This window comes from Branchiostoma floridae, chromosome 4 (assembly GCF_000003815.2).
Source record: "Branchiostoma floridae strain S238N-H82 chromosome 4, Bfl_VNyyK, whole genome shotgun sequence".
NCBI classification, from domain to species: Eukaryota; Metazoa; Chordata; class Leptocardii; order Amphioxiformes; family Branchiostomatidae; genus Branchiostoma; species Branchiostoma floridae.
The window spans coordinates 22,538,715-22,549,703 of NC_049982.1; the positions used below are offsets into that span (position 1 = coordinate 22,538,715).

The 10,989-nt window shown below is 41.3% G+C and overlaps 1 protein-coding gene across 1 annotated transcript; it reads left to right on the forward strand.

Annotated features, from left to right (window-relative positions):
* Window positions 1-1,037: 1,037 nt before the first annotated feature.
* LOC118413640 (procollagen C-endopeptidase enhancer 1-like) lies at window positions 1,038-10,791 on the forward strand. Its single transcript, XM_035817166.1, has 10 exons — window positions 1,038-1,131; window positions 2,821-2,870; window positions 3,369-3,480; window positions 4,621-4,762; window positions 6,056-6,170; window positions 6,611-6,725; window positions 7,669-7,839; window positions 8,806-8,870; window positions 10,427-10,692; window positions 10,744-10,791. Exons 1-10 carry the CDS (start codon window positions 1,073-1,075, stop codon window positions 10,789-10,791), a joined length of 1,143 nt encoding a protein of 380 aa, XP_035673059.1. The 5' UTR covers window positions 1,038-1,072.
* Window positions 10,792-10,989: the final 198 nt, after the last annotated feature.

Consider the following 10,989-nt stretch of genomic DNA (forward strand, 5'->3'; position numbering starts at 1 on the left):
TCTTTTCTTGATTATTCATCGAATAACTGGTACATACGCCGATTTGCAAATGAATGTTTTAACCTAAGCCATATATAATTTTTGTTGTCTCAAAAATAACAACTTTTGGCTCCCTCATTGTATTTCTTGCAAGATACCTGTGTATGTTACTGAAATTTTTGTGTTAAGCCATTATGAACCTCTGCGCGTATACTTACCAATCAAAGCTGCAAAAATACCCCACCCTTAGTACTTGTGTAACGTTATACTTATGTTTTAGACATGTTGAAACGCCCACAAATACGTATGTCGCTCTGTGGGGTAAAATGTTGCGAGGGAAGGGGACGGGTAGACGTCACCATATTAGATTTAAATGCCTCGGGGGGGGGGGGGTCCTGAAAACTCTTAAACACAGACATTGGGCGAACAGAAACGTAACGAAGGGCAGTGAAGCATTTTTTTGTTGAAGCTGTACTATTGTGACGCCATTTTCCTACTTTTGTTCTGTGCGGTAGACATTATACTGGTGGCCCTTTGCTTACGTTTCCTCCGATAAATGTCAGACAATTTGCAACGCCCTGGTGTGGCTCTCTCCTGAAGGGGGTATCTCACTGCACCTGGAACACCGGTGCGGCACTGCGGGGTTCGAAAGCTTACTCAACGAATTGCAGAGATAAAGTACGAGTTTTCTTACGTTTGGTGTATTTTGTTGTCCCCTAAGTCATACTTTTACGTACGCGTATTACGCAAGATATAAATTATTTTTCAAAAATCGGCAAAAATAACACAGCAGTGCCGCAGTACTAGTGAACGAACCCCGCAGTGCCGCACCGGTGCCCCAAGTACAATAAGGTACCGTGTGATCAGTGGCAAATGGTTAGGAATTTTGGAGAGAAAAAAAATCTACCACTTTTTCTCAGATCACTTTTAAAGAAATTTTATGATTGATTTACGCAAGAACAAACGAGTCAGAAAGGGGTGTGCAGTGTACACGGGGTCGTTTTGTCATGTTTAATTCATGTAATTTTTTTCCTCAGACTAATTAGCTGTCAATCCGTGCACGTACGCGGAGAAATCAGCGTACAGTTGCAAGATGGACTGGAAAATTGTGGCAGGAATATTACTATTTGCATCGCTGTCCCTCTGCGAAAGGTAAGTACTGAACAATAGAAATGTTAGGGCGAGGGCACGGTACAATTTTTTGGGGGGCGCGTGTAGGTTGTTTTTCAGCGGTGTTGTGACAGAATCAACGGTTGCATAGATTCCACCCAACGATTTCCGTCACAATACCGCTCAGTATTGTACATACGGCATAGCTACAGGTGTCCCAAGAACTCCCTCAATTTCCTAGCACTGTTGTAAATTATATCGTAGATAGATGTCGGTGGAGGTAGTCCCATAGCCTTTCACATTGTCTAAGGTGCAACGGGTAACTAAGATACGGTACTGGTATCCGGAGCCCCTCCCTCTTTCCCCACCGCCATTTACCTCCATACCCCAAGTCAGGTACCCATTTTCACACCTGGGTGGAGTGAGGAAAGTCGTGTAAAGTGTTTTTTTTCAATACCGTAACGTCTGGCCAGGAATCGAACCCCTGACCTCTAGATCTCTTGTTCGTCAGCCTGATCTCTGGGACATTCGACGCCAACTATATCGATATAGTTTAACGTTCAGAAACACGCCCGACTACCGCGTTGATGGCGGAACTGAGCGAAAATGGCCGACAGTAATTCATCTCTGTGGCTACTCGTGAATTTTAGTCGGAGGGAATGATTTATTTTTGTGTGGAAATGTCACACCGACAAGTTAAAAGATGATTGCGATGTGTACCACATATGTAATATATTGACTGACGAATACTCAATTGTCAAGGTGGTGACCTAATATATTATCATAAACAATCGTTACAAAACAGCGAAAGATCAGGGACAATGTAAGATACACGAGCGACAGGGCCTACTATCCTTTATTTTCGTTAACAGGTAGAGATTCTGACTGGAGTCTGTAAGTCCGCTAGCAATCATAAGTAATATAACCAAATGTGCAGACCACACCCTTATATCTGATAACTCATAATAATTATTGAACACTGATACACGATTTAAACAGTCAGTAGAAGGCGAATTATTTAATGTCATACTTAGACAACATTGTAAACCAAATACTGATAATCCGTTTACCGACTTATTTCAAGAAGAGGGAGGCACGTGTAAAAGGTTGATTTAGTGGTAGCATATATTCATTTAATTGTTTCGTTTCTTGCATTGTTTCTCGCACTTTTACCTCTAGTCTCTTATATAATAGTATATATACAGCTAATCCATGTCAGCAAGAACGTGCAACTAAAGACTATAATTGTTATCATTAATGATAATGACAATAATAACAATATTAAGCGTAATTGAATGACAGGTTCCCATTGTGGCAACTAGGACATGACTATTGTCCATGATTTTTACAAGCGAAGACATGGAGAAATGACTTGTATAGGAAGCATAGTCGATAGAAACGTGATCATGACTGTGGTTTCTAAGATATTTCACAGATACAACTACGTAGATACCTAGATAGTACCTGTGTTGGTGGAGCCATGACTTATTGCATGCCCCACTCGCAAATATGCTATTCTTGGACAAACAAACAAACAAACAAACAGACAGACAGACAGACAGACAGACAGACAAACAAACAAACAAACAAACAGAAAGAATGTGTCCGTCAGAGACAAATGTCGCATCCTGTTTTCCCTTCCTTCGTGGCTTTTCTGTTCAGTGATTGTTGTCTATGATTGACCAAATAGTCATGCATATGTTTTATTTCTTTATTTTGTATGTTTCTTAGCAATGTTGGGGAGACTGAACAGGACAATCTCACGGAAGGAAACACGAGCGGTGAGGAACTAAATCTTCTCTATATTAACTACGTTAAAAATATAGAATTCTATGATGAACACATTACTGATGAACTCAAGAGACATGTTGGAGAACACGTAAGGTTTCATATCTCTGAACACAATGTGTATACACAGGGTACATGTACCTGCTGATCATTCACTCTGGCTGGTGAATTCGTGTTTATTAATAATCAGTGGCAACGTCATTGTCAATGGTAAAAAATACTGTCAACACTAGATACCTTTTAACCATCAACCAGCATGGAACCTCAGTTGTTATGTGCAACCAGACATGTACAAATGTTGTTATATTACAGTTGCAATATAGAATTCTGTATGACTTTTTCATGTTTGGGCAACGTTGCACCAGAATTTCGTCCGTTGCGTCTTTTCCGACACAACATTTGTAACCTGTAGATGGAATATCATCCATATATATTTTCGAAAATTACCTGTTGAAGTGCTCATATGTACTTTGTTATCACATTTAATGTAGAGTGTGGGGCGACCATATATGGCGGGTCTGGAACCATCTCTTCGCCGGGTTTTCCCCTGACGTACCCGAACAAGAAGTATTGCGGCTGGACCATCAGGGCCCCTCCCGGCAGGTATGTACCACTCACCACATCTGCTTGATTTTCTGCACCGGCGAGGCCAAGGGCACAATATGGGTGTAGAAAGGGGCAGTACATAACATGTATTAACGGTTAGGCAACGATTACATGCCGACTAATATTGTCTGAAGAGATCTGCATATTCATATGTGCGTGTGGTTTGAGTGTGTTATGTGTGTTTGTGTACGTTTTATTCCTGTTTGTGTGTGTATGCTTGTGCCTATGTGTGTTTGAGTGTGTGTGTGTGTGTGTGTGTGTGTGTGTGTACATATCTGTATGTGTGTGCATGTGTGTGTGTGTGTGTGTGTCTATATCTGATTGTGTGTGTGTGTGTGTGTGTGTGTGTGTGTGTATGTGTCTCTCTCTATATATGCATGCCCTTATGTGTCACGCTGTGTGTGTGTGTGTGTGTTTGTCGCTGCGTGTGTCGTTGTGTTTTCATGTACGAGCGCGTGTTTGTGTGTGTCTGTGGAACCTGGAATAATGAAATTCCGGAGTCACTACAACTTGTATCAATATAATTATTTGTGTGCGCTATTTTGAGTGGAATATATTTTATACAACAACGAGAGAGCTGAGCTTTATTATATACTGACTGAACGTATGTTTCCCTACTTCATACACCTAAGTAATACAAATAAAATTTATATTCCTAATGAATTTAGATAAACCTTTAATTGTAAAGTATAGATGTTCCTACATTTTCAGTATAACAAAGAAGCTATAACAAGTCGAATTCACTTAGTGGAATAGGATTTTTGTGTTGGTAGATATTGCATATATTTCATGGATCTGTCAATTGTTGATTTTGTTGCGACCTGTACTTAACCCAAATGGGTATGTATGTAGAGTAAAGGTCTTCATTCATTCATTCATTCATTGTATTGTACGTGATCGGATTCATGAAATGAAAAACTAGATATGAAATGACTCCCGTCTTCTACATCATATTTACAAATCCCAACAGACACAGGGACTTTCATATATCGCATTCTCAAAATATTTTCAAGGGGTGTTCTCTAATTAGTGTTCTCTATATTACTGGTAGTGCGACACTACACAAAAACATTCCATATATAATAGTTGTACAACACCTTCTGACTATCCTATAAATTTACTTTCGGCAATTCTCAGGTTCATCGAAGCGACAATTGGGAGCCTGGCGATTGAAATGCATGGAAAGGAATGCGACTACGACTCCCTGTCTATCACCGTGGACGGGACGCGCGACTACGGGCCTTACTGTGACGCCAACAAGCCCCCAGACCAGCGCCTGGTAGGCTTCGTTTATTCCTTCGTTATATTTTTTTACAGGAAGGGTTTGCTAGTCCTCCCCTTTAACGTGCTTGAGACAATTCTTCTTTTCTTGCTTTTGGACCAGTAGGCTTCGTTTATTCCTTCGTTTGTATGGACCCATATGGCACATAGGTCAACAGGTGACCATGCTGTTTCTGTAGCAGGATATATTTTTACAGGAAGGGTCCTCCGTGCTTTAAACATTTCTTCTTTTCTTGCTTTTGGACCGACAACAGCATTCAAGTTAGTAATTCATTTATTTCAACAGTGCCATATACAAAATGCAGACTTAAAGTAGGTAAAGGTAGTCAGGTACCCATTTTTTTCAACTGAGTGAGGTGAGGATACCCCCTTGAACACGGGACCCCCATTTTACGTCATTTCCGAAAGACGCGTGCCTCTGTCGAGATGCCCCAACACAATAAACGAAAACACAGCATTAATCTATTCCCTTGGCCCTACGTAGACTAATTTCCGTTCAGTGTAAAGTGACTCTTTCTTAGGAACATATTTTAAATCCTGTCCGTAAACTATGGAGAATGGAAACGCGTTCTGTTTATCTGCTTTCAATGCTCCAACAAAAACCAAATGACAATTCCACGAAAAAAAGAACAAGCTACGACAATCCTACGAAAAGCAAGTTACATCACCAATTTACAAATCAAACGTCCAGCATTTATTCTAAGGTAATATTCCGTAGCAAATTCCACATTTCAATTAAATGACTTTCAAGATGTTCAATAGAATAGTGAAAAAAGGTACTCCTTTTCAATGCGATTATCTCACCTGTGGAAAATTTGCCCCTGGCATTTGCGAAGGTGTGAAATTTGTGGCCTGTAATCGCGATTGTTTTTAAATTCAGGGGAAAAAAATCAAAATTGGCAAAACAATAAACATTCTTTGTACACTGTAAATATCATTTCGGTTAATTATACGATGGTTTGTAATTCAGAGCCAACACGACCATTTCCTATAAACTTACCTTTTATGGAAATTGAGAATGTGACATTCCAGGCGCAGCCATCTTGTTTGGCTATTTCTGGGCTTCATACGCAAATGCGTCGCGCATCAGTTTACTATAAGGGAAAATTGAAACAAATTTGCAAACTTATAGCAATTTCTTCACGCAGTTTGTGCAGTCCGGTGAGATACCCATTTTACCACAATGAAGTGTGATAATGATTATGTTAATGTTACTATTGTCACTGATACCAACATATAAGGTTATAGATATGCTGTATAATGTTAAATCTGTTTCTAACGATACATGTAGGTGGGGACCCTCTTCGAGATCACCTTTGTCTCTGATGACACTGTCGGCAAGGAAGGGTTCTTGTTGCTTTACTCCACCACCAAGACTCCTCATGAAACCATGGAGAACAGAGCAGGTAGCTTCTTACCTTCATCAAAAATGGTGATATTACGTTGTGTGTGTATGTGCATGTGTGTGTGTGTGTTTGTATGTATGTGTGTGTTTGCGTGTGTGTATGTATGTATGTGTGTGTGTTTGTATGTATGTGTGTGTGTGTGTGTGTATACGTTTGTGTGTGTGTATGTACGTGTGTGTGTGTGTGTGTGTGTGTGTGTGTGTGTGTGTGTGTGTGTGTGTGTGTGTGTGTGCCCGTGTGTGTGTGTGTGCTTCCACAAAGTTTGGTCAACAACAACTGACGGACATCTAGATAGATGGATTGTGATGGTATTTGATTTGTGAATAGTTGTTGAGAAGACATAGTCAAGGTCGAATTCCAGTTACAAAGAGCCACTGGAAACACTGTGCGCAATAAAGAAATTGCTATACTTTTTCCTGATTTTTCCTCGGTTTTGCCAGGCTGTACGTCCGAGATCTTGACGGCTGGTTCTGGCGTCATCACCACACCCAACTATCCCCTGAAGTACCCCGTGAAGACCAACTGCACCTGGACCATCCAAGCTGAGCCAGACAAGTACGAGCTACTGAAATTGTTGAAATTATTTTTTACATGACCATCTGTTTAGACGGTATAATCGGCCTTTGTCGTGTCACACCGGCTTCTGTATCTTTATCTGTATAGACGGTATAACCCCCCTTTGGCGTAACGCACCACCTTCTGTATCTGTAATACCTGTATAACCACCCTTTATTTTACCACACCAGCTTCTGTATCTTTATCTGTATAGCCGGTATAACCCCCCTTTGGCATAACGTACCAGCTTCTGTATCCATATCTGTATATTGTACAGGTTGTATAACCACCCTTGCTAAGTATGATAGAAACTTGGAATAACTTCAAAATTTCACCAAATGCAAAGGACATCAACATTAGATGTTTTGTTGATCCATCAACTCGTTAAACGTTTGAATTTTAGCTTTTTTATAAAAAAAGTCATCTCTAGTTCGATGTTGAGTTGTTTCAGAGCTTCAGGATGATTTTGTTTCTAAAATTACAACTAGTAATTTAAGCCAGGAATTGTACTGTTGTTTGTCATTACCTGGGCCAAGAAGGCTATATACTTGGTAGTGTAGCGTTGCCTGTAGTTTAGCAGCATAACTTCAAAAGATAAACATGGAATTTTGTATGCGATGATGTCGTTTTGGTCCTTCCCCTGTGGCAGAATTTGCGTGCTTGTCCTTCCTTCGGGCCCTGAATGAGCTATGGGCACGGTGGAGATACTGTAGCTCTTGTGCTTTGTACTCGTTAATGACTAGCCTCCTTCGCGGCCTTCCTCGAGGGTTGGTATGCTACAAGAACTTGTTGAAAATGGCAAATTTGCCCCCCCCCCCCAACAAACTACGCAAACACCAGCGGAAGGCCTAGAAGGACGCAACTGACTCAACTCTAGTGAGTCTTGTTCGTCAGATAGTATGTAACACACACAATGACCACAATACGTTTTCTTCCTTGTTAGGGTTGCCTTCATCCAGATTGAGACGTTCGACATGGAGAAGTCCGACAACTGTTCCTACGACCACATGACCATCACGGTGGACGGAAACCGGACCATGGGACCCTACTGCAACCAAATCCCGCCTCCCTTACAATCGCGGATGAACGGATCCAAGTTCGAGATATACTTCAGGTATGTGTTTTCCGTTATCATTTTACCTCCCATGTAGTTACCGTGATCAGTTGGTGTGTTTGTTCGCTTGTCTTGGTGTGTGTCCGCAGTTATACGGATATCATACAGTGAGTTGTGTATTAGGACATTTGGAGAATTGGAAGGACGGTTTGGTTCGGGTCCAATGGTGTTGTAGTAATACACAGTAATAGGTCTTTGGAGTACCCACGTAAACCTTTATACAACGATAGACACACAATGGCAATTTCACATATCGTCGTAGTGAATGACCTGTGTTTAGGCTTTATTTGGTCCAATTTTACCGTGTCTGTTGATACAGACAGTACTGTAATTGTACAGCAATACACTTACTGGGACATGATTGTGCCCTAGCGCGACGTAGCTTGTTTGAGCATAAATGAATACAAGAGAGTGCCATTTGGAAAGTGAATCTGAGCTTGCAAGTGACAAGAAGAGAGCAGACAGAAGCGAACTATGTGTGAATGAGAACTGGAATGTGCGGGAATCAAATCCGTGCCCTTGTATTGCCCTACTTCTGATCTGTAAGTCTAAGGTTCGGGGTTGTATTGCCAGCCCTGACTACAAAGAGTACACATAACATAACTCTGTCTTTTCGACACATGATGCAATCGGTCTCCCACACAACGCTATAATTGTAATCAAATCAATTTCCATCTATTTACTAACAAATATCTATCTTTGCAAATCCTTCCGTCGGGAGTTGGTGATTCGCTTCAAATCACCCGGATAGAGGCCTGGCGAACCTCTGTCTCGTATCAGCCACATGGTAAATTACATCATGCACCCGGACGGGAGACCTGGCGCATCCCCGTCTTGTAATTAGCCATACGAAAGGGTATGTCACCCCGTAAGGGGCGGTATAACCCCGTCGTGTGTAAACATGTGCGAACATGTTTGATCACGTCGACCGATGATGATGATGATGATCTATCTTTGCAAATACAGGTCGGATGACTCCATTGTCGGCATCGGCTTTCTCCTGGCGTACAACAGCTACCCTATCGAGGAAGGTCAGTTGTCCTGTCAGCTGTCTTGTCTATGAAAATTTTGTGGTATACTTTCAAGATTTAAGACTTGTTTGCTCCCATTATATTAGATGCTCACATGGCCCAAAGGCTCAATACTGTTTATCCAGAGAACGAGGGTTCGAGCCCCCCTCGGTACAATTGGTTGAGGTTACATTTTTTTTTCCTTTCGGGTGCTGACGTAAAGCTGACGTCACCATGTATGAGAGAGCTGTCGCATAATTCCTGTTTAAGGTATCCCGGTTGGCTAAATTGGCATTTTGACCTTCCACTTTTTTCTTATTAATGAATTAAGAAAGAATGGAGCCATAACGAATGTTGATAGATGGGCATTAAAGAATTCTAAATCTGATTTTTTTGGGGCCAAATTGATGACGTCATCATTTTCATTACCTCTGATATTATTTTTTTCTATGACAAAATACAGCACTTTGGTACATACCACTGTAATGAAACTTCGTTTTTCGTTGCATAATGATGGAAGCAACAAACGTAGTGTTGCGCAAACTGATATCTACTAACTATCTGTAGTTATTAAGAATTAATTGTTTTTAATTAGATGAAAACAAACATTTCCTAATTACTACAGATCATTAGTAGATATCAATTTGCGCAACACTACGTTTGTTGCTTCCATCATTATGCAACGAAAAACGAAGTTTCATTACAGTGGTAACGTTATGTACCAAAGTGCTGTATTTTGTCATAGAAAAAAACAATATCAGAGGTAATAAAAATGATGACGTCATAAATTCGGCCCCCAAAAAAATCAGATTTAGAATTCTCTCATGCCCATCTATCAACATTCGTTACGGCTCCATTCTTTCTTAATTTATTAATAAGAAAACAGTGGAAGGTCAAAATGCCAATTTAGCCAACCGGGATACCTTAATATCATGTAAAACTTTCATTCAACCTGTCAACATCCTATATCACATCTTGCAGATTACGTTGTATTATCATATAGCGGAATGACAATGATCAATAAGAAGGCTCCACTTTGCCGGTCATTGTTACACCATATTCACCACGTATGTCTATTACGGCAGAAACGTGTACTTAAAGTGTGCTTGATCATTTCTGGTGCCTAATGTTCCAAGGTGTATTGGGTTTAAAGATTCATATGCTGTACATGACTTGCCCCACACATGTGCCAGTTTGTTCACTTCGCTCATTCGGTGATTATATCAACCGGCCATACCTAGCCTTATCTTTATGACACCATATACAAATCAAGGGCGGACCATTATCATCATCGGTCGGCTGCTACGATGCATATAAGCGACTGTAACTTTTTCCCAGTCCCTTTTGTTGCTAGCAAGGTGTCGGGCCTATTTTGGAGTAAGCTGGCCATTATAGTCTCCCAGGAGCTGTTTGAGTGCATTGTATACAAGTATTTGGTCTACGTCTGCCAGGAGACGGGGTATAGAGCATATAAATTGACAGGTTCACCTTCAGGCTTGCAAAGAATGTGCCCAATTCATTTACCTCAAGTGCACATACCTCTAGTGGGTCATTAACCCTGTGTTATTTTCCAATAGAAGAACTGACCACTTCGGATCCGGGAGTAGCCGACAACAAGACGGACTCACCTACTGAGTGGGTGTACACCGAGGCCGCCGATACCACCCAGGCCAGTCCCTCTCACACCCCACCCACCACCAGCCAGCCCATCATCATTGATACATTCTCTGACAATGTGTCTGTGTCTGCAATAGACAACCAAACTGTGCTGACATCTCCTGTCGCCACTGTTGACACAACGGATGGCAACGTCAGTACCTCGAACAACGGTGTGCAAGATAAGGTGAGTTCACCTGCTTGTAACTTAGAATAACATTTGTTGGATTCATTTTAGAGGAGAGAGAGAGAGACCTTGATCACAAGGAGTAAGGGGATGGACTGAGAGACTTGTGTACACTCAGAATAATTGCATCGTCTTTGCACCACACGCACACACGCACACGCACACGCACACACACACACACACATACACACACACACACACACGCACACACGCACACACACGCACACACACACACACACGCACACACACACACACACACACACACACAGACACACACACAAACAAACAAACAAACAG

Bases quoted from the DNA above. Each gene is read 5' to 3' on its own strand.
- LOC118413640 (XM_035817166.1), top strand. From the start codon at position 1,073: ATGGACTGGAAAATTGTGGCAGGAATATTACTATTTGCATCGCTGTCC. The intron at 7,840-8,805 runs GTATGTGTTTTC...TTGCAAATACAG, and splicing joins AAGTTCGAGATATACTTCAG to GTCGGATGACTCCATTGTCG. The intron at 8,871-10,426 runs GTCAGTTGTCCT...ATTTTCCAATAG, and splicing joins CAGCTACCCTATCGAGGAAG to AAGAACTGACCACTTCGGAT.